Source organism: Macrobrachium nipponense, chromosome 19 (genome assembly GCF_015104395.2).
Source record: "Macrobrachium nipponense isolate FS-2020 chromosome 19, ASM1510439v2, whole genome shotgun sequence".
NCBI classification, from domain to species: Eukaryota; Metazoa; Arthropoda; class Malacostraca; order Decapoda; family Palaemonidae; genus Macrobrachium; species Macrobrachium nipponense.
Window position 1 is genome coordinate 32251526 of NC_061088.1, and position 27070 is coordinate 32278595.

The following is a 27070-nucleotide window of genomic DNA, read 5'->3' on the forward strand; positions in this document are numbered from 1 at the left end:
ACTTCTGCCTTCTTTCAACATATCGAGAAGTGTCACCTTCTCAGCAATCGTATCATTTTTCGGTGGCGTTTAGGCTTACTACCAGCCTTAGCAGAAGCAGAACGCTTGGGAGCCATTGCAAGGGTTACGTAAACAGAAAGTTCAACAAAAAGTTCAACTTCAAACAGTCACGCACAGCACAGGTTAAAGTTACACAGTAACGTAGCAGCATCTACCGGGCGAGAGAGCGGCAAACAAAGTGGCCGCGAGAAGATGCTACTGGTCGGAGACAAGCCAAGCTGCTGCGGATCGGAGAAGCGGTCAAAACACCAATCACTGGCTAGATTACAAAACTTGGGAGCTGATTCGTCATCTATCAGCATTGGAACCAATCACAGTCCGTCTTACATGCTACGTAGTAGTTACAAATTCAAATATGTACAAGGTACTATAGATGCTTTACGTACGCTATTTTACGCTTGTTTTGTTGTAAGATACGTACGCTTATTCGAGATGTGATTTTTGCAACAAACAATATTATTGGATGCAGTACTACGTATACATACAAAAGATTCAAGGAAAAGATGCACATCCATTACATTTGTAGTAGTAGCCATCAGCAGCCTTACACCATTCAAATATGACAAAGTCAGACTGCATCTGATTTGCGTTTCATGTTCGATTTAATTTTACTACGTATACTGAATTATCGTATGATCACATTGAACCATCAGTAAGAGCAGATATTACTAATTATTAATGGAATTAACGAAATATTTGGGGTCTTCATATATTGCGGCTATTTTCGAAATTTCCGGAAAATCTGCGATATATTTCTTTTATAATATATACATACGTAATGAAAAAAGTCCGCGAAGTCGTGAATCCGCGATGGTCGAACCGCGAAGTAGCGAGGGCTCACTGTACGTACATACATAAGGTTTGCAGAGGGTGAAGGTAAAATTCAATCTATTTAAAATCGTGTACTAGTGTGAGGGCTAACTATGAACGAGAGGGAGAGAGAGTAAAAGTACATATATGAACTAAGTGGTAGGTGCTGTAATTACCTTTTTATCATATTTATGCATGTACAAAAATGAAAATAATACATTTTTAATAAAGATATTATACAGAAAAGCTTTAAAACTTAAAACTTTAAATAATAAATTAAACATTAACATTTGTTCATGAAACTTACCTGTCAGATATATATATAGCTGTATTCTCTGAAGTCCGACAGAATTTCTAAAACTTACGACAACACGTAGTGGGAGTTAGGGTGTTGTTAGTACCCAAAAAAAATTCCCAAGCCGCTGGGAGGCGGGTATCAGGAACCATTCCCATTTTCTATCAGATTTCTTCTGTCGCCGGTGTCGTAAACACCTGTTTACACACCTCCGCCTCAGGATTTTGGAAAACTTTTCATATTGCTTGAGGTATCCTCCCTGACTTTTTGGTTTTTGATTGGATCGATAGCTTGGCATACATGATTTGGACTGTTTTTTGATTTTGGCTTAGATTTTTCCCTTAAAAATGTCTGGATGTAGTTCTGCTAGCGCCAGGGTGTGCTCGAAGGTGGAATGCAAGGTTAGGCTTCCAAAAGCCTTGGTTGATCCTCACACATTGTGTAAAGGGTGTAGGGGGCAAGAGTGTAGATTTGATTTGCGCTGTAATGAGTGTGAAAGCTTAGATGATTTGCAATGGAAGACGTATGAATCCTACGTTAAGAAGTTAGAACGTGATAGGATTAGGAGGTCTTCCTCCAGGAGTAAGTGCGGGTAGCAGACAGGGTATTAATGTATCCCCTTCTAACCCTCCTTTAGAATTTGTGTCTCCTAACCCTGTAGTGTTGCCTTCGGGCCCTCAAGTGGTGTCTGCGGAGGGTAATGCCCTTTCGCTTATTCTAGATTCATGAAGACGCTTGAATCTAAAGTGCTTGCCCTTGAAAACAGGCAAAATAAGTGCAGTGATAGTGCCCTAGTGAAGTGGAGGGGGCGTCAGATCGGCCCTATAGCGCCTCTAGGCTGGGACCTCTGCCGACTCCCAGGACTCAGGGAGAGGGCTGTCGAAGGCCGAAGGAGGGTTACGGGGAACCCCCACCGATCTGGCGTCCCTCAGCAGTTCCTGTGGACGCTTCCCAGGCTGCTAAGGAGCGTGCTCCGAGCACGTATCCTTAAGGATTGTTTCTCGTCTTCCGACGCGTCCCCCCGCGCAAGGGGTGGGAATCTCGATCGGATTCGCGACCTCTGAAGAGGACTCTTCAAGAGCTGGACGCTTCACGGTCATGCTATGTCTGAGTGGCATTCTTCTCCGGAAAGCGTAGCCTTTCCTCCCCAGAAGAAGTATAGGACGTCATCCGACGATGACGCCCTCGAGCGCCCCAGTCGCTCTAGAGCCAAGGCTGTTCCTGGGAGAAGGGAAGAAGGCGTCCCCTCGCCCCTCTCCTTCTCGCAAGCGCAGCTCCGTCTCCGCGTAAGGAGACATCTCAGACGGAGATCATCATTGCGATGCAGCGGCAACTGGACGCTTTACTGAAACAGAAGGAGACGGTCCCGCGTCGAAGGAAAGACGATAGACTGCCTATCAAGGAGATCTAAGCAGTCTTCTCCAATGGCTCCTTTTTCGTCCCCGTCTTCTGATATTTCGCCCTCTAGACGTGTTTGGCTCCCCAGGGTTCATCTAGAGGTGACGTTATACGCCAAGTTAGAGAGAGTTCTCTGCATGCTCCTCTCCCTTCCCGTAGAGAGGACGCTCGGCGTTCCGACTTCGACGCTTCTGCTGACGACGATTTGCGTTCTGCACGTCTTCGACATGACAGTGTTGACGCTCAACGTTTATGTTAGTCGGGCAGTGGATCAAGTTTCTTCGCTGGACGTTCGGAAGGACGCTTCGCGGGACGGTAGAAGAGTCTCTTTGATGGACGCTCCGTTGGACGCTTTCGCTGACGCTAGGTTGGACGCTGATTTGGACGCTCGAGAGAACGATTACTTTGGACGCTCAGATGGACGCTCGTAGACGTTCTAGTAAGACCTCTGTGGACGCGAATGTGGAAGTTTCGCTGTCACTTCGGATGTGGTTCCCGAGACTTTGGCACGTTCGCCTCTAAAAGTGACTCCTGATCCTGTTACTGTTAAGGATCCGTTACCCTCGTCTTCTTTTCATCGTTCAGATAGGAGACTTGGAGCTAAAGGACTTCTGCCTCTGCCTTCGGACTTGCACTCGGGTAGGGAAGAAGGAGAACTTAGCGGTTCTTCGGAGGATTGTTGATGATGATCAACCTGCTACGTCTGCCTCGTCAGATTATCAAGTTTTGGCACGACTACTTCGTGATTCGTTTGGCGATACTTTTCAGCCAGCTGCTCCTCCTTATCCTCCTCTCCAGGTTTTCGTGAAGATGAAAGACGTCGTTATCTACGAAAAGAGCTTTCCGGAAGGTAAACGCCTGGATGGAGTCTAGGAAAGCAAAAGGAAGAACTACTTTCGCCCTGCCTCCGTCTAGACTTAGCGGTAAGGCAGGGATGTGGTATGAGACAGGCGAGGATTTAGGATTGAAGGTTCCTACGTCGGCTCAAGGTGATTTCGCCAGCGTGGTGGATGCCTCAAGGAAGGCAGGGCCCTTTTAGCATCGGCTAATTTTGGTTTCTTGGACGACTTCCGAACTGGACCATCTTTTGAAGGGACTATTTAGGTCCTTAGAAGTTTTCAACTTTTTAGACTGGTGTCTTGGAGCCTTAGACAACCAATCTCGTAAGCCAGACTCGATCAGCTTGGGGGAGCTGTCCAGTGTATTGTCATGCATGGACAAGGCCGTCAGGGATGGCTCAGAGGAGTTAGCCTCTCATTTTTCAGCAGGGGTTCTTAAGAAAAGGTCGCTTTATTGCAACTTCGCGGCTAAGTCTGTCTCTCCCGCTCAGAGGACAGAACTTTTGTATGCTCCCTTCTCGAGTCATCTCTTCCCCCAAGCTATGGTGAAGGATCTGGCAGTGAGTCTGCAGGAGAAAAGCCACACAAGACCTGTTGGCTCAGTCTTCGAGACGTCCGGCTGGCCCTTCAACGTCGTCTGGAACACAACAGTTTAGAAAGCAGAAGCCTTTTCGTGGAGGGACTTCCGCTAGATCGTCTCCTCGAGGAAGAAGCCTTCCTAGAGGTAGAGCCCCTTCCAAGTCTAGGGGTAAGAAGTGAGAGATCGTGCCTTCAGTCACCGGTAGGAGCCAGGCTGCAGTTGTTTGTAGAAGCCTGGAGAGTAAGAGAGGCAGACACCTGGTCTCTCGACGTCATAGAGAAGGGTTACAAGATCCCTTTCATAAAGCCGCCCCCGTTGACTTCCACTCCCAGGGACTTGTCCCCATCGTATCCGCTAACAAAGCGAAAGATTCTTTTCGACCTGCTCGAGCAGATGCTCGAGAAGAGAGCAGTGGAACAGGTTTTAGACCTGGCAACTGCCAGGATTTACAACAGATTGTTTCTTGTACCGAAACAATCGGGAGGGTGGCGGCCCGTCTTGGATGTAAGTCGTCTAACCTCTTTATAGAGAAGCAGAGGTTCAAGATGGGAGACACCTCAGTCAGTTCTTGGGCGGGGGCCTTAAGACCTGGAGATTGGATGGTACACTCGACCTCCAGGACGCCTACTTTCACGTCCGATACATCCCCAATCGATGAAGTACTCGGTTCGTATTGAAAGGGAAGGTCTTTCAATTCGGGCTCTCTTGTTTCGGACTGAGTACGGCCCCTTTATCTTCACCATCTTAATGAAGAACGTGGCGAGGTGGCTCCATCTTTCCAACATCAGAATCTCCGCTCTATCTAGACGACTGGCTCATACGAGCCTCCTCGCAGACCCGGTGCTGAAGGATTTGAAGACGACTCTGTCTTTAGCTGCGTCCTGGGACTTCTGGTGAACTTCGAGAAGTCACATCTGACCCCAACACAGTCCATCGTGTATCTGGGGATTCAGATGGATTCAGTGGCTTTTCGGGCTTTTCCGTCCCAGGAACGTCAGCAACAAGGCATAGAAAAAGTGTCAGCCTTTCTAGGGAAGGATTCATGCTCGGTGAGGGAATGGATGAGTCTGCTGGGACCATTTCCTCGCTGGAGAAGTTTGTTTCCCTGGGGAGGCTACACCTCCGACCTCTTCAGTTCTTTCTGTCGGACAGCTGGACAGAAAAGGACAACTTCGACATGAAGTTAAACATCTCGGAAGAGGTGAAGAACCATCTAAGATGGTGGCTCGATCCGTGGAAGCTGTCAAAGGGCGTATCCCTCAAGCTTCAGAACCCCGACCTAGTGTTGTTCTCCGACGCGGTCATCCACGGGGTGGGGAGCAACTCTAGGGGGGGAGGATAAGTGTCAGGTACCTGGAGAGGGGAACAGGTAACCTGGCATATCAACTTCAAAGAGCTGGCAGCGGTTCAATTAGCGCTCCAGTTCTTCCAGTACAAAAGTCTCCCGTCGCGTGTGGTTCAGATCAACTCGGACAACACCACAGCCCTGGCATCTTGAAGAAACAAGGAGGAACACACTCGCTCCCTGTTTTTCTCTAGCAAAAGAGATCCTGCTTTGGGCGAAGGAGAGAGAAGTCACAATATTGACAAGACTCATTGCCGGAGTCGAGAACGTCAGGGCAGATCTCCTCAGTCGACAAGGACAGTTATTGCCGACAGAGTGGACTCTCAATCAAGAAGTATGCCAGGAACTGTGGGGTCTTTTTGGGGATGCCCCTTAGTGGACATCTTCGCAACATCAAGGACGGCGAGACTTCCTCTGTATTGCTACCCGGTTTCTCGATCCGGGAGCAGTAGCAGTAGACGCCTTCCTATGGGATTTGGACGGGCCTGGATCTCTCGCTTTTCCCCCCTTCAAGATCCTGGGGGAGGTGATGAGAAAATTTGCAAGCATCGGAGGGGACGAGGTTGACCTTAATCGCCCCCTTTTGGCCCGCAGCGATCTGGTTCACAGAGGTGATGTTCTACCTAGTGGATTATCCGAGATCTCTTCCGTTAAGGAGAGATCTACTCAAACAGACCCACTTCGAGAGGTACCACAAAAAACCTCTCCGCTCTGGAGTCTGACTGCGTTCAGACTATCCCAAAAGTTGGCAGAGCGAGAGGTTTTTCGAAATCAGTGGCTAAAGCTATCGCCACCGCGAGGAGACCATCATCAATCGCGGTTTACCAATCGAAGTGGGCAGCCTTTAGAAGTTGGTGTAAGAGAAAAGGAGTTTCCTCTACCACTACCTCTGTGAGCCAGATCGCCGACATTCTTGCTTTATCTGAAACAAGATCTAAAGTTGGCAGTGTCAACTATTAAAGGCTACAGAAGCGTTCTATCTGTAGTCTTTCGCCATAGAGGTCTTGACCTCGCTAACAATAAGGATCTCCATGATCTATTGAGATCTTTCGAAACGACCAAGGTACCACTACCGAAGCTACCTTCGTGGAACCTGGATGTGGTCCTAAAATTATTTTGATGTCAAATCGTTTTGAACCTCTTTCATCTTCGTCTCTACGGGATTGACGAAGAAAACTGTATTCCTAACTGCTCTGGCGGGACGGCGAAGAGAGTTAGCGAAATACAGGCTATCAGCAAACACGTCGGTTTCAAAGGGCATAATGCAGTCTGCTCTTTGAATATGTCGTTTCTGGCCAAAAACGAAAACCCTTCCAATCCGTGGCCTAGAACATTCGAGATCAAGGGTATGGCAGAGATCATTGGTCAAGAGCCAGAAAGAGTCCTGTGTCCTGTTAGGGCTCTTAGAGAGTATATTCGTAGAACGAGGATTGCCGAGGTTCTGCAGAGAACTTATGGTGTTCGGTCAAGAGACCAAACATGCCCATGTCCAAGAATGCACTGGCATTCTTTTGAGAAACACCATTAAAGAGGCGCACGCTTCTTGCAAAGACAGTGACTGAAGATACTTAAAGTTAACGCGCACGAAGTAAGGGCTATTTCGACCTCAATAGCCTTTCAGAAAAACATGGCTCTTAAAGACATTTTAAGTGCTATCTTTTTGGAGGAGTAACTCAGTGTTCGCCTCTCACTACCTACTCGGGAGCGGTGAGAAACGGAAGAACCTATGAAAGCTGTTACTCTCTCGGACCATACGTCGCCGCAGACACTATTTTGGGGGCAGCGAGGTAGCACTCATCCTTTCCCATAGAAAAGGGTAGGTGAGTTTTTTAATATTTGTATGTTTATAGTTGTAGGGTCGGCTGCCGAGTACAGTCGTCCCTTCCTTTAGCCTTTGGTATATGGAGTTTGTTGTTAGGCTAACTTGGTAGGTGGTTTTTTGCCTCGTTGCCCTCGGAAGTATGGTCATGGTCTAGTCACATTGTGGTCCCGTCCCCGTTGACAGATCATCTAGAGCGCACCAACTACATAGGTCACTACCTTGTTGGTAACTCAGTGAAGCAGAAGCAGGCTTGGGTGACAGTAATCACGAAGTCAGCTATGCTAACAGTAAGGAACCAAGATTGTCAATCATATACATTTATATGTTTCTAAAATCCTTTGTTTTTTCTGTCTCTCCCACCGCCAAAGGTGGGATTCAGCTATATATATATCTGACAGGTAAGTTTCATGAACAAAATGATATTGTTAAGATACAATAAAGTTTGTTCATACTTACCTGGCAGATATATATAATTTTAGTACCCACCCACCTCCTCTCAGGAGACAGTGGAGATGAAATCTGATAGAAAATGGAATGGTTCCTGATACCCGCCTCCCAGCGGCGGGAATGGGTACTAACCACCCTAACTCCCACTACGTGTGTCGTAAGTTTTAGAAATTCTGTCGGACTTCAGAGAATACAGCTATATATATATCTGCCAGGTAAGTATGAACAAACTTTATTGTATCTTAACAATATCATCTTTTGCAGGGTTTCTGGAGGATTCGCAAATGTTCGCGCTATTGTGAAGAACTTGTGTGTAATAGTTAGTTAGGTTCCAACAAAAAGTTTGCGCCATTGTGAATTCATGCAAATCGAATTGCATAAGGTTTGGGGTATTATTGTATATCTAAAAGATTTTTTCAATTTGAGAGGTAAGACTTCAAGGAGGATATTAGGAGTTAGATGGCAGGGTAGTTTGGAATGATACCACAACAGAAATCACAGGAGTGCATTATGTAGATGAGGTAATGATGACAGGGAGATGGAGATTTTTTGTACATGTTCATCACATAACCCCTGGAAGAATAGTAGGTGATAGTGTCAGTTTGGGTGCTGTAAATATCAGAATAGTTGGAAGACCCAGACTTTGAATGAGAACTGTGAGGCAGAGGTTAGAGATTTGTGGAAGAGATGGGACAGGAAAAATGTGAGTGGTAGAATTTGAAAGAGGCCATGAAGGCCATGTCTGTGATTTTATAATTTATTTACTTATTTATTTACTATACCTTATTCTTTGATGAGGCTAATACAAACACCTACTTTCACCATTAACACCTGCATGTGTTGTGTCAGTTCCCAACCCACTGTCCTCCTACCTGGTGGCACCCCCACATCCCACCTCCCTTTCTCCCACCTGGCTACCCCTTCCTAGCAGCTGCCATATGAGCCTTAAGATGAATTTCCAAGAAACAAATGGAACAGTGAAACCCTAGGAAATATTACATCAAAGTGTACTAAGCATTAAAGTCTAACCTAGATATAAGAATCTACCAGGCAGTACAACCTACAAAATCTTGGGAGACCAGACTGTCTTATTTTGATTGCGAAAAGGCAATTGAAAATTCTAAAGTCTACACTACTAAACTCAAGCTGAACCTGTAGAATGACAGCTGAAATGATATAGATATAACAAGATCTATAAATCATCTCAAAGTCCAAAAACCAAGATGGGGAAAACTTGACTAGAAAATAGATAAATCAATATGTAGTGCTTTTCTTATGCACTCAAACTGAATTCTATAACCAAAGTGTCTACAAAATATTGGCCTTCTGGACAACATTACTGGAAAACAGGTTGACAGTCATATAATTAAATGTGCAGCCAGACCAGACCACTTTGCAGCAATGTTGTTGTCTTCAACATTGCAGTCACTTTTCCTCTACCAAAGGAGAATACCTGTAATGATCTCCCAACATCTTACTGGGTGACATCAAACTAGCATCCCACCATCTATGAGAATATCTTAAAGAAAGCAGTCGTCAAACATCTGGCTTGCTATCATTCCTTTCTCTGCCAACTGATTAAATTCATGTAGGGGAGGTCTGCTTATAACAGCTAATCATTAAATCTGTACCAGTCAGAATCCTAGAATAGGTCAGTGAAGTTTACAGTACTATTTATTTCAAATTTACTCAGGCTTTATACAAAGTTAATAACTTCAACCTGCCCAACTAGGTTAATGGAGCATTATCCAAACAAACCTGGTTATATCAGTTCCTGGTCCTTTTCTCTCTGTTATACAGATACTCCTCGTTCAATGACGGGGTTCTGTTCCAGCGACCATGTTGTTAAACAGGTTATTCTCTTTATTTCGACAATAGTATTAATTTTCAGTCATATATTATACACAGAACTAGTTTTTGACATAGCCTACTACTTGGCAAAGTTCTGACAACACTTTATATAATTTCATTACTCATATTTTAATTAAATCATTTTATAACTTCATGATGTATAATTTTCTTTAAAATATTGTATACTTTATTTAACACATTTAGCTTACATTCCTGAGATAGCCTACAGTACTAAACTTTTCTCAGAATCTGCACATTATTTAGCAGTTAATATCATATTCTAAATTTAGCATTTCATAATTATCACTATTAGTTTCTTTGTCTTATTTTTATTGTTGAGGGTAGTGAGATGAAAAAAGTAATTACTAATGAATTTCGGTGATCACGAGCCATTTGAATGTTTCCGTTAAAACATAAACAAAGCACAACGCCATCTATTGAGGAAAGTGAACACTAAATTATTCACTAATGGGATATGCATTTTTAGCTTTGATGAAGGTATATGCTTGCACTTCTCCCCTCTAGTATCATCTGGTCTCATGCCAAATGTGTCATTGTTTTGATTAAAAGGATTTACTTTGTAGAGACTTCTGAAGTGGAATATTTAAATAAATATATTTACTTTCAAGTAAATATAAAAAACATATTTGACTTCACACATTTTCTTTTCATTCCTAAGAATTCACATATTTTCTTTTCATTACTAAGAATTATTCTCACTAAAATAAAGGAGATATGGCATGAGTTTTGCTTTCTTGAAGTTGTAAACAAACGTGGTACCACCCGTTCTGGCGCGCAACAAATTAATGGTGGCTGAATCAAGCCAACCAGTGGAGTTCCCAGACCATAGAATGCCAATTTTAAGAGGTTCAACTGTATAGCTTTTCTTTGCAAAATATATTAAAGCCTTATTTATTTTATTGTTTTAGCCATGAATTTCAAGGTTTTCAAAACCTAGGCTAGGCTAGATTATTGGCACTCAATAGCCTTTCTCTTGGCCACCATTGGCAATGTTTTTATTTTCATTAGTGTATGGTTTTTTCTTCACGTTGTCGTCATAACTCCAAGTTGTCGTAAAACAAGTACATATGTCGTTAAATGAGGAGTACCTGTAATGAATAGCAACATTGATAACAGCATGGGGATTTCACCTATATGTGGTATTTTTCTACAGGAAATATCCAGAAGTAAAGTATAAAAAGTTTTAGTGGATTTTTTCTTGAGTTTCAATTAACAAAATAGGCTGTTGTCAGCATTTTTAAAGGGGTTCCAATTATTCACGGATTCTAACTATTCACGTTACTCATCCTCCGTGAATAAGGGGGGACCACTGTACCTCATTAGTCGAAAGTTTATGTTGAACATTCTGTTTTTGGAATGAAGTTTTTGAGAAAATTTTCTATCATTTGTCGAACAAATACTTGTACCTCTAACTGACTTATAATCTTGCTTATACTATTTTATTAGACGCCCTGCTGCGTCCTACAAGAAAAACTGTTAAAACATTGTTTTTCCCTTACAATATATAGTTTAGAGATAACCATATTCAACCAAAAAATAAAAAATAAATTTAATGATGGTAAAATATGAAAACAATCAAATGTAGTATTACCGAAACAATAAAATTATATGTATATAAAAAAAGCCAGTGTTCGGTGCGGTGAGTGAGACGATATGGTTTAATGATAACCAAATTCAACACAACAGTAAATGAAAGAATAAAGCTTTTCACAATAAAATTGAGCTTGAACAATGAAAAAGATCATATGTCATTGCGGTGATGCACAGATAACTGGAGTCGGAGGGAGCATTTACAGTTTTGAGGAACAATGAAAAATTTATTTTAAGTTATCAGGCGTTGTGATATTGTTGAGGAGAGAAGGAGAAGAGTCAGTAAAATCTTTACTATATGCATCTAACATCAGTACCAATTGACATAAATAATAAAATGTTTCACAATAGATTTAACATAATGATAAAACACAAAAACAATCAAGTGCTATACAGTCATAAAAGAAATGTCTTATTGAGCCAACTTCAGCCAGTGTTCGGTATGCTGACTGAGACAAAAGAGAGGAGAGGGAAGGGATAGTGGTGGGTTATGGGAGGGAGACAGGGGGTCTGCTTCTTACTGACTTACCAGCTGGGCTGGGATGATAATTTGCCTGTCTCTTTCACTTACACTCTATTTGCCCAAATCACTTCTTTTTGTTACGTTAAATTTACCCATCAAGTAACAATTGCTTTTTATGACTTTTTAGCACTGTAAATTAGAAAAGTCCTTGGATATTCTACTGGATGAACCAAGACATACTACCTTTTGTCATTCACTGACCCTAATCTAAGGCAAAATTCTAATTGAATCTGGCACCATGCATGCAGTTCTGTAGTCAGATCCAACTAGTCTAGTGGATTAGGTCAAAAACTAGTAGGAATTGTGCACTTTTTGAACAGATTACCAAAATTTGGTTTCTAGGAGATTTTTATGTGGTCTTTCCAATAAGATGAGGAGACAAGTGATCTGAGCACTCTTTGACCCTGAAAAATGACATTTTTCAAAATGGCCGCCTTATATTTGCCACTTTTTAAAATTTTTGCCCCGATGTTTGTTTTTAGGAATAGAATTAATTATCTTGATACTTTTTGAAGTACAATGACCATAATGCACTGTTTTTTACCAAAAATAATAAATAGAACACCTTTCAAGATGGCTGCCAACAAGTCAACATTTTATAACATTTAATTTAATAATTTAATAAATGTACAAGCTTGATCTTGGGGAAAATGTCTCAAAGAGTGCATCCAACATATTAATGACAAAAAGGATTTTTCTGAGGTGCATTACAAGTGTTCCATAGACAGTCAAAAGTGCAGCCAACAATTTAACACAGTAATAGATGCATCAGAAAAAAATTTAATCTTTAGGCATATGTAAAGTGTTTGAAGCTATAGTAAAATGCATTTCTCAAAAATAGTTATATTACATTTGAGTATTCATCTTGTTTACTCACACCACAATCATAATAATACAGTATATAGTTTGAAATAGTAATATATCTATAATGACTAAACTTAATTAGATTTCTCTAATTATGGAAACAGCTGTTCCATGAAATGAATCCTTTGATGTTCTTGAAGAAGTGTTATGGTCGATGTTGTCCACTGCCCCAACAGTGAATATGCCCTTTCTTAGAGTTGTAGGACAGACACATCCATCTTGTTCAAACTGCTTGATGACACCATTGGCAAGAGCTGTTGAGAGCTCTTGAGTGCGTTCATATGATATGCAGAGTCCATGACTAAACAAAGTATCAACAAGACTTCTTTGTCGAGTTTTTGCATGGATGAGTAGGGCTGCATAGATCGAAAATGGTGTCTCTCTGCACTTCTGATGTCTTGTAGATGAAGCTTCTCTTGAGGTCGTCTTCGTATTAAAAATCAGTAGCTGTGACAGACAAAGGGCTATTTTGGTCATAGCATCATCATCACATTGTTGATCTTTGATACAAGGTCCTTGTAATATCATCTTTACAAGGACAAGAAGACTTCTTGGGACCACATTCTTTTCACATCCTGGCTCAAAGTAACCATCAAATGAGTATTCATGGGAAAGTATATCTCTGCGAACTATTTTAGCTGCATGCATCAAATCGAATACTTCCTCATCAGCATATGTACAAGCAATGCGGATAGCCTTTCCAATATCTCTGTCAAACATCAATATTATATCTCTTCCCTCACTATGGGCCCTGAGGTCTGGAATAAGAGCTAACAACTTTTCTTTAAGTCTAGTCGTATGCACCTTTTGGGTATATGTTGGATCTATTTTAGCCATTCTTGCATCATACATTTTCCCTAGGTCTGCAAGTTTAAATACTGGAAGTGATTCACCTCTCTGTTCTTCTATGTGTGAAACCAATTCACTTAGAACTAGCCCAGTGTTGAAAGCATCTTTTGTTCCACTGTCATCAATATTCTTCTTTTCCCTAACTTTGTTGTACAAATCTGTCATGCATTTGTGGTGATAAACAGCATCACGAGCTGGCAAATCTCCAGACAGAAAGTTTGCCGAAAAGTTTTCTGTCTTGTAGTATATGAGCATACTCTCGGACTCTGCGATCAACATTTAGTGACATTGCTTTGATCAAAGGTGCTTCACTCTCATCTTTCTCACAGAAGAAGCATAACTCTGCCTTTGGCATGCTGTCACTGCTTAATCTAAGCTTCTTTTTTGCTGGGCTTGGTTGACAGCCAACCTCCTGCTTTGCTTTCTTTTCTTTAGCCCTCTGTAGCTTCTGGTTGTTGAAAAGGCCTTCACATGACTTGTGAAACTTGGCATCATTTTCTTGTAGCGTTGCTTCAATTCCTTTGCCATTGTCCAGTCTTTTAATGTCGATGTCCAATGGAACACATCCAAGTTGTTCAAATTCATATATATTTTCTGCTAACCTTTTGTAACTACATTCACTGTCTCTTCGTTGTGTTTTACACCTGGGAGTTTAAGTTTCTCATTTGGTTTCATAACCTGGCATAAAATACATAATGTCCAATCTGTTGAGGTTTAGCAGTTTTCTGCATGGCAGCTCCTTCCACTGGATCTACTTGCATGCACATTTCAGACATTTTCTATGGTTAAACTGTTAGCAACTACAACTACCACCACCACTAGTCTATATACACGTATGTACAACATTCAGGGCGATTGCTTCATGAAGGGTTTGGCTATATAATTGTATTTGATATTTATGCACCTGAAATAAAATGAAACAGGAATTAGATGTTTAAACAGATTGAAAGACATATACAAAAACAGATAGACAGACAGACAGCCAGTCAGAAGGACATATGGATATACAGACAGGATATAAGACAAAGAGATGGATGACACACCTGAAAACATAAAGCACCACCCTTCTATATGGTTTACTCAGGAAATCATGCAAAACCATGAAGTATCTATCATCAATGTATGCACAAAAGTTTAATTTGGAGGCAGCCATATTGAATTTTCAAAATGGCTGCCACATATATTTAATTTTTGAGTTACCTGGAAGACAGGTCACACATTAGAACACAGGTTTGGACACCAAGATCATATTTCCGTCTCTCCTACCAACGAATTTATACATAAAGGTAACTTCAGGGCAGCCATCTTGGATTTCCAAGATGAATGCCACACATGTTGGACTTCTGGTAGCAGCACGTGATAGGACACATTGATCAATATAGGTAAAGCTACTAAAATCTTGTTTCTACCTGACTTACAACAGAAGTTATAGGCATAGGTCTATTTTAGGCGGCCATTTTGAAAAATGTCACTTTTTGGGGTCATGGAGTGCTCAGATCACTTGTCTCCTCATCTTATTAGAAAGTGCATCAAAAAGTCTTTTAGGAGCCAAATTTTGATAATCTGTTCAAAAAGTGCATGATTTTTTCCTAATCTACTAGACTAACATTATTGCTTCCAATAAAAGCATCTAGTAGTTTGCAAGTTCACACCAGAGAGGGACTTGCTGTGGTAATTCCCCCCCCCCCCCCCCCCCCCCCCCCCCCCCCCCCCCCCCCCATTATTGGAGGGATAGAATTGATCAGGTAATTCTCTTCTCTCTCTCTCTCTCTCTCTCGTCCTACCAATAATCAGTTAGCAGTGCGGAAGCATAGGTTGAAATAAACAAAATAAACAGTTAGTATAGTAAATGGAACAATCTGAATTGGTCTGTGAATAAAACTCATAAGTATGCATTATGAATTTTGGAAGTCAAGCAAGATGCTGTATATAAACCCCTTCGTTATTTTTGAAATGCACAATTATTTAACAGCACATTCTCTGACAGGGTGTAGCCAACCAGAGCAAACGTTGTGCCATGTGCCGGCAGGAGATACCAGCAGACTTTCTGGATCACCCTACTCTTCTCTCTGCTATTGAAATGGAAAAGGAAGAAATTCATCCTGGAGGATACCAATGGTTTTATGAAGGTCGAAATGGTGGGTATAGTAATGGAAATTTGTTTATGTACTATTTATTTTTATATGTTGATTTACTTATTAATCCTGGTGTACATATTTTGTTTCACTGCTTGTTGTGGCATTGTTGGTGTGCTTTTAGCAGTGGTATAGCAAAGTATAGTTTTGCAGGCAGCACCCAAGTTTCATTGTTTTGTCCCTTTTGTCCACTGCTAGATTGCACCCAGTCCCTTTAAACTTTTCCCACCCATTTTTCCAAATTCTTCAACCTTGACCCTTAAGAACAGATCATTTGCATTAGTTGTATGGTATGCAAAGCAGAACTCGACCTGTTTATAAAATAATTGATAATGGCAAAATAATTGATAATGGTGATAGTAACAAAAAAAATTCAGTTTAAAGCTAAGTTGTATTAGCAAGACCAAGGACTGTAGATTGGAAAAAAGGAAGAAAATTTTGCTGTTAATGGTTTGTTTTCGCATAGCATTATGAATGTACATATTAATGTTACCTTTGGATACATTATTTGTACTTTTGATATTTTTTATTTACATTGGTTTCTTTCCCCTAATGTCCAACTTCATGAACTTTATTTTGCTCCAATTTTCAAACCTAGGTAAGTCCTATAAGAGTCTAGAAATATAACCTGGTAGTACTCAATACTGTTTTAAATATTGGCATGTGGACTTGATTTTTCATTGGACTTTGCTCAAGTTATCACTATTCTTTTATCATAGTTTCAGGATCAGAGTATGTTTTGTTTATCAGGCCTGCCACGGAACAAGGTCATGATAATCCAACATGCTAAACCCATTAGTTAACTGTTTGGTTTAGGTATTGAATAAATAGTCCACAGATAATTTTTTTTATCATTCGAGATTTTTAATAAAATAAAGCAGGCCAAGTATATTGAAAATTGAAAAATATTTTAATTACCAAAATAAGCATGCAAGGTATAAACTTTGGTGGAAATGAAATATAATGAAATTATTTAAAAGCACCGTATACAAAAAAAAGCAGTACACCTTTAATAATTAATACAGTAATAACAATTGTACTCAGCATTTTAGAACTTTGTTGATAAATTTGGTGTGGTAAATATGAAAATTATTCCGACAAGATAAGCATAAAATAAGAGTAAAATGCACTGAAGTATACTGACTTCATATGAAAAAATAATGTACTATAGTTAAGCTTATTGAACAATAAGCTTATCTAAAAAATTTATTTTTATTTTTTTAGGGAGTACTACATATTTAAATAGAATAGGCTTATTGTCTTAGATTTTGTTATTTATCATATATTAGATAATTTGGTATTGAATTTAGTAAACATGTGTATAGATAAATATTGAACAGTTCAGTAAAAGTATAATAGTACGTACATGGAAATAAATAAAAGCTCTTTACTGCAGAACATGGTTAAAATAAAATAGAAAGTACATATAGAGATAATTTTGTATCCATTCAAACTGAATGGGTATGGTTTTGAAAAAAAAATTTTCATGTTTGTTAATTGTTTATTTATAACTTTACTGGCATATTTCATAACTTTTTTTTAGTAATAAATAATTATTTATGTAGCACCAGCTATGCTTATTAGCTAGCTTAAGCTAGCTTATATGCATGAATTCAGCCAAGCCAGGCCTACCTATGTACAGCAAACATAGGCAGTGCTAGACTATGGTTGGCATTTTGTACTTTTGTAAAACAGAAAAATGCAAGGCCTATTTCATTTCCATAATGTTTTTAACATATATCACAACCCACCAGTAATGAATAGTCTTTTTTTAGAAGACAGAACATGTTTATTAGCTAACCTAAATTTTTAAAAATTGGTAGAAATATGCTATTCTTGGCTAGCCTTTATGAAATAATAGTTGTAAATCCAAAGGTCTCTCCCCGTTTAATACTGATTAGCAAAGCTTTACTAAATTTATCAAAGTACTGTATATATTCAGTAGACTAAAGTTCTTTCTATTGAATGTTTTTAAAGTAATGTTTTAAAATCTTTTGAAAGTGGCCTAGCATTTTGTGTTGTAACTTTTGAACACTGATTTTGTAGCTGATTTTTAATCCTCAGACTAATTTGATTAAGAAATAAATTTTTTTAAAAGGCAGCTAAGTAATAATATAAAGATTCTGGAAACATGAATACGAAACATTGGGAATTAAGATGATGGAAGTGTGTTGTATCTCTGCCACTACCAGTTTTACTAATTCAATTTATGAGGAAGATTTTGTGAATTATTTACCTTACACCATTTTGTCACTTACATTATTTCATATTCCTCAAAGTTTTATAGGAAGCAAACTGAGATAATGTAACAGTTAGGAAAGTTAGGAATTTCAGATGGGAAATGGATCATGGATAAATTGAATAAGGGGAATGGAGGAATGCAACAAGTTGTATCAGAGATGTTCAGGAAAGCAAAGTTCATGCACTGTAAGGATTTTCATACCCATCATATATATGATGAGTTTAAACTGAAGAAATGAATGAGGAGGATGATTATATTGCATTGGAGGTACAGGCCTTTAAGAAGGTGGAATAGTTTTGTGACTTTTGATATATTAAATAGAAGGGCAGTAGGACGAAAAAGATATCAAGAGCCTGGATAAAGTGAAGAGAAGTTGGACTGATGGGAAATATAAATAACTATGCATTGTGGACATAACCACTTATAAAGAAAATTGGATATTTTGCAAAACTGTGATAATGCTGAAATTATGGCTGAAGTGAAGTGGAAGACATATCACAAAAGAGTACATAACTATGGTGGTTTGAGGCAGAAAGTTCAAAAGATAGAAGCGGCGAGGTGTTTTCAGACTGGCTTGCATTAATGGAGAATATGCTGTAAGAATGTTAATGCTTATGAATTATGACGGTAAATGATGGTCTGTGGTAGCTAATGCATTATAATGTTGTTGTCTACCATGCCAGGTCCTTTAAAGCATCTCATAATTTTAATGATTTTGAATATATGTATTGTATTGTGGGTGCAACTGATCGAGATACAGAGTTCCTTTATGCAAAATTCGTGTATAGTTTACATATGGTTATGTGTGGACTGTTGCTTTCAGCAATATGGGCTTCAGTTGTAATTTCTTGTTTGTTTATAACATATTACTTAAGCAATACACTCAAGAAATTTCTATATGAATACAAGTCTTTTTTGTGTCATGATTTTTAAAAATTTTCTTTTTTGACTACCTTGAGATAAAAGTTTTCTGTACCTTACTTTATTAGATGACAAAATGGACTATTTGAAAGGATGAATGGGTGGATTTTCTGACAGGCTTTGTCCTCAGGTAGCAAGTAAGCATTATTGAGGCTACATATTGTATAACTACCTGCTCTAATCTGTCTTACCAGATTATCTTCACTCACAATGTTCCTGGGGGCTTACTAACTCAAGGGGTAAAGCTTGTTTAGTTAGGTACTTATCTTTATGACTGTTGTTTGAAAAGCTTAATCTGCACCTTTGACGAGGGTTTTGTACGTGGTCATACTAAATTAACTCTCAAAAAACTTATATAAATTTGTAGCGAGCTTATAGCCCAGAGTTTATGTACTTGAGGTATGCTTTGCTGTGAAAAGGACATTTGATATAACAGAAATTGGCTGCGTTTGTCTTTGCCAGTCAAACCCATTGTGTGTGGACTTCTACAGGCCAGTGATCTTGTTCCACTGCTATTTTTAGTATATACAAGTGATGTGGTTGTTGGCCTAGAAAGATTGTTCAATATTCCGATGATGCAACACTTGTGTATGTAGTAGTCTCCACTTATGAGAAGTGAAGCTGCCCGTAGTCTCAATCGTAACATGGAGCAGATTAGTGAATGGTGTAGTTGGTGAGATAGTAGGCTGAACTCCAGTGAAACGAAAACACTGCTATTTATGTATGTGTGTGTCATATTAGAACTCAAAATAATTGGATTTCAATAGAACATTTTGAGTAAGTGTTGCATCTGAGCTCAAACAAAAATCCAGAAACCGACGCAAGGAATCATATGATTTTTGTAAACAAAAGTGATTCGTTCAGTCGCTGCTATTATGCGTTGTTCCCATGCTCATTTGGTAAGGAAAACTGTAAGAACCACAATTGATCTTGAGATTATTGAAAATTATAATGCAAGAGGCATTCTGTGATAACCTTAAAATCTGGTGAGATTTTTAATGATAAGCTAACTCTTGAAGTGTCAATAGTTCTATCAATAGTTGGCAACAGTCACAACTATCGACAAACTATTGACACTAAACAAAACATTTGTAACCTAATAATGGTAAAAACCATAGGTTATTCAAGTGATTAACTAGTAATACAACTTTTGATACTGTAAACAAAATAACTAATTACAGCAATTTCTGTGGATAATTACCATAATTAGACGTTAGGATGAGCGAGTTCTCACTTTGTTACAGGAGTAGGATCTCAATCTGTAATTCTAAAAACCGAAAAGGTCTATAAGCCTAAACATAAATATTTTCTGGAGAAAATGATAATTTGAAAAAGTTAGATGTGTTTTATAGAATATAAGCATTGATATTGTTTACAGTTTCAAAATCTCATCTTATTGAGCTATCGATATCTTCATTGTCATTACACACTGGCTGGTAGAAGATATGTAATTTAGATACATTCTTGTAAATTAACAAAGTTGGATTTAAAAGTGGCACAATACTAGATTGTAAAAGCGTCGTGATTTCGCTAGTTTTGAACATCAATTTTGCCTGTACCTTTTTTTTTTTATCTTTATAGTGACGGCAAATGACGTCGGCAATCAGCATTTTCTGGATTTGGTTGCTTATATCTGTACTACAGGTTTGCAATCGCTTCATCTAAGTTAAGCTATCTTTTAAATGAAATTTAAGTTACTGTAATTTCATTTAAAAGTTAGCTTAATACATTACCCATAAAAAAGAAGTAAATGGTTGGTAAAAATATAGGAGTGTATAAAGATTACATACGCACAACATAGTTCTCTCTTCTTTCCCCCTTCTGACCAACCAATCTTTTTAGAAGTTTTCTCAACGACTGTTAAGAAATTCTGTATTCTGTCTCTTTCTCTTTGTTTCTGAAATTCCTTTTCATGAACAAACAGTGCTTTTTATGTGGACTTGATTTTTCATTGGACTTTGCTCAAGTTATCACTATTCTTTTATCATAGTTTCAGGATCAGAGTATATGTTTTGTTTATCAGGCCTGCCACGGAACAAGGTCATGATAATTTATGTCTGTTTTAGGACAGGTATTTACGGTTCTAGAAGATAAAGGTAAAAATAGATGATTATCTACGCTACCTCTAACTACAAGAGAGAGAGAGAGAGAGAGAGAGAGAGAGAGAGAGAGAGAGAGAGAGAGAGAGAGAGAGAAGGGTAGTCTTTGCGTAAGTATTAAGCTAACTTTTAAATGAAATTAAAGTTACTGTAATTCACTTTAAAAGTTAGCTTAATACATTACCCTGAAAGAAAGAAATAGTTGGTGAAAATAGAGGAGGGTGTAAAGATTACATATGCAGAGAGAGAGAGAATTACATAAAAATCATTGATCACTAATCTGGCAACACTCCTTTCTGTCACATTACTTGACATATTTGACAGCTCTGGACTTAACAAAATTTGCAGGATTTCTCCAGGATTCGAAATTGTTGCATTTGCGCTCGCGAGTCTGTTCTGAATCTGCGCAATTCGAATCGTGTAGGATTGAGGTATTACTGTGTGTGTGTGTGTGTGTATATATATATATATATATATGTGTGTGTATATATATATATATATATATATATATATATATATATATATATATATCTGTGTGTGTGTGTAGGCAGTCCCCAACTTACAGGGAGGTTCCATTTCAGCGGTGCACCATAAGTCTGTGCTTATTGATAGGCACTGTAAGCGCAGCACCTTTAAATATGCTTACGACATGGTAACTTGATTATGGTGTCATAACTCGTTGCCTAATGTTGTTGTAAGCACTGTAACTTACCTGTTCTTGATAAATGTATTTGGTAAAGAACCGTAAGAACGGAATGCCATAATTCAGTTCCACCGTAACTTGGGGATGCCCTGTATAGTATACTATATATATGTATATGTATACAGCATATATACGTGTTATTTTCTTTTTATTTTCCTTCTTTCTTTTTCTATGGACAGTGATAGTGTCTGTGGTGATGCCGCATTTTAGTATGGCAGATCAGGCATATATGCAGTTGTAGTATGAGTTAACACATTTCAAAACTTTTGTACTTTTCACCAATGAGAAGTAACCTTTGAATTTATGAGTTAAAAAAAAAAAAGATTCAGTGGAGAGCAGTCTTGATTATTATCACAAGCAAAATATGCTGAAGGCATATTGACAGAATTCAGTGTAACTACAGTATATGCCGTATAAGTTAGCTCTGTAGAGTAGATTTTTATTGTAACAAGAAACTTGTTTTTCTCCCTAGGAAAAGATCAGATACCATTCATGTTAAAAATTGGGTTGGACATATATAGTTTCAGATCACTGATTTTTCAATCCCATTACCAATGTGCTGGTTTTCAGTACATTGATTAATCATTTCAAGTTAACAAAAGTGTTTGAAAGATACTTGGCGTAGATCATTGAGTTTAACATCAGTGTTGGTTAAGACTTTGTTGGAGGATATTGAGAGATGTTACCTGATTGTCCTGCAGGATGGTGGCGATATGATGAACGTACAAATTCTGAGATAGAGGAGGCCTATTCCAGTGGAGAAACATCAGTCACTCTCTTAATAGCTGGCCACAATTATGATATTGATTTTAACACCATGAGACAGAGTCGAACGAATTGCCCAGGCCTACGTAGAGCTATCAAGCGTGACACAGTAACTTCCAAGGCTAAGGGAACAGCTGGCCTCACTACCAAGACTCTTAAGGGTAAAAGCTCCAGCCGAGGTAGAAGGCGAGGTAGAGGTCGCAAGAGGAAATTATCAAATCAAGATTAGGTACTTGGCAATGTTTCTGTATGTAACAGCAGAACTTCTGTCTACTTAGTGATGAAAGGTATAATGTGACTGTTGATTAAACATAAGCCATCGGTCAAGGAGTTTCAGTACACTGGTAGAATACCTTAAAGTTATATAACTGCAGTAAGAAATATAGATGAATAAGTTGGCCCCATAAAGTTTTCTGTGGTGATTCTTAGCTAAAAAAAAAAAGAACATCATACAGGAAAACTGAGAGATTACAGCTTCTGATTGTATTGTCCACCATTGTCAGTTTGAACATTGCATCTCAGGAGTTTCCTTTATATTAATAAAGAGAACATGGATCTGTAAATAAGTGGATATTTTCACTTTCTCAAGATAAGCCTTGTTTTCAGTTAATTTAGTTTTACTTTTACATTGATGGTCATTCTTTTCTTTGTTTCAAGTTCTTTATTTTGACTGATTCAGGATCTTTATTTTGCAGTTTATTCACTAGTTTCCTTTAATTTAGAGGCTTCAAGAACCTGGAAAAGTTCATTTTTATGTTATATAACGTACTTTACATGCACTGCTTTTGCTAATATTTTTTTTTATTTTTTTATAATCAGTAATTGTGGGTTTTGAAGGTTGTTGCATATCTTCTTACATAATACTGGGAGACTGACGTAGGCAGTTGCTAGCAATGTTGATTTACATCAACCTCCCCAATTGTTTGAAAAGGATAATTACTGCTCATCATCTTACAATTATTGCCATTCCTATTATGTCACAAGGTAACCATTCATTTATCTCTCTCTCTCTCTCTCTCTCTCTCTCTCTCTCTCTCTCTCTCTCTCTCTCTCTCTCTCTCTCTCTCTCTCTCTCTCTCTCTCTCTCTCTCTCTCTCTCATCTTGGCTTTCCTTTCCCCTGGTCTTGAATATGAAAAGTAATTCATATTTGTCAGTTATTATAAAGTATAATGTACCTAGAATTTTATAATAAACCACACATGGGAATCCATAGTGTAAAGTTGTCATGTATAGGAATTGCTTCTGGATTTGACAAGATGCTCTTTCCTTGTCACTATGTAGTATATATCACCATGACATAAAGTCATTTATGATTAAATGTTCCCATTTAACTTTTTATGATTCATCATAGTTAAATCTAATGTATTTCTAGAATCTTGTGAAAAGCATAGATGTACAGTATTTTTTTACCCATGGTATACATATCTTGGGTGTGCTATGTACCGTATATGCTGGCGTATAAGGCAATCTTTTTAACCTTAAAAATCTCCCCCAAAATGGGGGTTTGTTTTATACATGGAGTATAAAAAGTAAACCTTAAATCCTGTCAAGATTTTTAATGATAGGGTAACCCCCGAAGTGTCAATAGTTGTGTCAATAGTTAACTCTACTGTCCCAACCATCGAGACTGAACAAAACATCTGTAATAATGGTAAAAACCATAGGTAATTTAAGTGAATCACTTAGTGACATTACTATTAATACTGTAATAAAAACAACTGTAATTACCATAATTAGACAATAGGAGGAGTGAGCTGTCACTTGCTACAGGTGTACGATCTCTATCCATAATTATGAAAACCGAAAAGCTTTATAAGCCTAAATATTTTCTGGAGAGAACTGATCATTTACAAAAGTTAAAAGTATAACAAAGTAGTGTAAACATTGTCATCGTACACCATTTGCACTTAAACATTGTCATTGTACACCATTTGCACTCGATATTGTTTACACTCTCAAAATCTCGGCTGACTGAGTACGTATTATTGATATCTTCATTGCCATTAGCTTCTAGAAGAGATGTAATTTAGCAGTAGTTTTTCTTGTAAGTAATTTAGTGATACTTTTTCTTGTAAATCAACAAAGTTGGGTTACGCTGACAGATATCCATTAGCAATAGTAGTTGAATAATAGCTGTAGTATTGAGAATAATGATATTTTTAATAAAACTGATGTTTAACTGTATTTAATCATATTTTATGTACTTAATACATATAATATAATATAGACAGAGCGATCTACAATTTACATTCTGCTAATTTACATTCTGCTTTTGTTTACATTCTTAAAATAATCAGCTGATTACATTTTACCAATATCATCACTGTCTGTAGTTGCCGAATGGAACAAAATTCGGAGATAAGTTTCTTTCGTAAATTATCAAAGCTGGGTTTAGAAATTGCAGCTACTTTATTTATAAACCTAAATTGAATGAAGTACATCTTTTTGCAGTGTTAGATGGTGTTTTTGCCTTCAAAATATTTTCCAGTCTGCTCTTTATTCATAGTTCCCAGTCGTGCTTGACTCACGAGTCTTGTCGTTTAATAAAGCCTAATATTTGCATAGTAGTATTTTATGGTCAAACTAAAGGCATTTGTGATATCGATAGTTCCCCAGTTATCCTTAATATCAGGATTCTTTACAATTTTAAAGGAATACATTCATGCTTGTACTTCCAATGGGTATTACTCTGCTGATATTGATGTCACAAGTGTTGAGCATTTGTCATGATGTTTACCATATATTTTTGTACATGAACTTCCCTGACAGATATATACTTAGCTATAGTCTCCGACGTTCCCGACAGAATTTCAAATCTCGCGGCACACGCGACAGGTAGGTCAGGTGGTCTACCTTACCCGCCGCTGGGTGGCGGATGTACGAACCACTCCCGTAAGCTTGTCAGATTTTTCTCTGTCGCGGGAACGATAACAACTGTTGTCGGTTCCTCTCGATAGTTTTTCGATTCTCGCTTGCCTGGAGTTAATTTGGACTTCTTTTGGTGACGTATTCGCTTTGTTTGGCTTGGCATACGCTGATTGTGGACCGGTTTGATTTTGAGTTTGATTTTCTTTAACGATGTCTGATCTAGAATCGGTAGTTAAAACTTCGGTTTTGTTTAGGGTTTGCGTGAATGAGGGATGTAAGGTGAGGTTGCCGAAAGCTTCGGTAGACCCCCACACGGTTTGCATGAAATGCAGGGGGAATGAATGTGCTTTTGCTAACCCTTGTAATGAATGTAAGGGATTGAATGAAGAAGAATATAAGGCTCTCTCTTCTTATGTTAGGAAGTTGGAACGTGATAGAGTGCGTAAGGCTTCCTCTAGAAGTTCTAGCAGATCTAGAATGAGTGAGTTGGATGTGGATCCTAATAGTACTAACGTAGAATTAGAACCTTCTTCCCAAGTGGCAGCCCCGGCTCCCCGCACCGAAGCCGAAGATTCGCCTTCGGAGGCGGCAGCTCTGAAAGCCAAGAATCGTTCTATGGATCAGAAGATTCGTCAGTTGGAAGGTAAGGAGAGTGTTAGTGATCAGTGCAGTGTCCCCAGTGTTGTGGAGGGTGCGTCTGACCGGCTCCTTAGTGCCTCTAGGCCTAGACCTCTTCCAGACTCCCAGTTCCAGTGGAGTAGGAAAGTCGAAAGCCGCAGGAGGGCTAGGGAGAGCCCCCACCGGTCAGGCGTCCCCTCGGCAGATCCTGAAGTACGCTCCCAGGCTGCCTCGGATCGCTACAAGAAGGAGCTCCTACGCCAATGCTTCTCCTCTTCGTCGTCTCCCTCTCCGAAGAGAGGTTGGAACTCCTCCCCGGATGCGTCGCGCCGTTGAAGAGGGCTTGGAAGCTCCCTGCAGTCCTTTGGCTTCTAGTCCGGAGGTTTTCCCGGAAGAATCGTCGGTGGAGGCGAAGAAACCCAACAAGAAATCCTGTGATCGTTCTTCTTCGCGCGCTCCGCGCTCGGCGCCTGCTTCCGAGGAAGAACAAGAAGATTCTCCTACGAGAGTACTCGCGGGACTTCAAGCTCAGATCACGGCGCTAGCAGACTCTCTAGCAGTTAGATCACGTAGGAAGAAGGACGTTTCTCTTCCGATCAAGAGATCTAGGCGCCGCTCTTCAGAGGATCGTTCTCCTTCATATGGGGAGGTTTCGTATGAAGGGGGTGCTCGCGTGAGCGCCCTCGCTCGCGTGAGCGCCCTCGCTCGCCTGGCTCTCTTTCGATTTCAAGACGCCAAACATCGGTAGGAAGCTCTATGGAGAAAGAAGTTTTTTCTCCAGATTGGATTCCCGCTTCCGGTAAGCGCACTGCACCTGCTCATCACGCGATTTCTTCAACTCCCTCGCGTGAAACTTCTCCTCAGCAGCCTCAAGATTCTAGAAGGCGCCCTTATACAAGTAGGCGTTCTTCTTCCAGATGTCACTCTCCTCGAGTGTCGGATCGTGACTTCTCTCCTGACAGGCATCAGAGTCTGGTAGGAGGAGTTGAATGATAGACGGCCCTACTGTTAGCCGATCCCCGCAAGGTAGGCGCCAAGAGCCTACTGCACATAGATCTCCATAGTAGGCGTCGTCTCTTTTAAGGCGTCATACTCCTGATTATTTCTCCTAGGGGCAGACAACAAGAGTCTTTCAAGCGCCCTTCTCCGGGTAGGCGCTCTCCCGCTTCTAGGCGCACTTCTCCTGACCGTTTGTCTCTTTGGGTAGGCACCAGGAATCCCGGAAGCGCCCTTCTCCAAGTAGGCGCTCGTTAGTTTTGAAGCGCCCTTCTCCTGAATCTTACCCTCTTGTTAGACGTCAAGAGTCTCGCAAGCAGCCTTCTCCTAGTAGGCGCATTTCGCCTTCCAGTCGGACTTCCGTTTGATCGGTACGCAAACTGGACAGGTATGGAGAGCCGCGCAAGCGCTCTGCTCTCGATAGGCGC

At 39.5% G+C, this 27070-nt stretch overlaps 1 protein-coding gene across 1 annotated transcript in view; it reads left to right on the plus strand.

The window, feature by feature from the left end:
* LOC135215765 (E3 ubiquitin-protein ligase RNF146-like) overlaps positions 1-27070 on the plus strand; it is a 56107-nt gene that overhangs the window by 22001 nt on the left and 7036 nt on the right. Inside the window, exon 3 of the mRNA XM_064250720.1 lies at positions 15282-15432. Coding sequence (XP_064106790.1) covers positions 15282-15432 — 151 coding nt within the window. The remainder of the gene's footprint in view (positions 1-15281; positions 15433-27070) is intronic.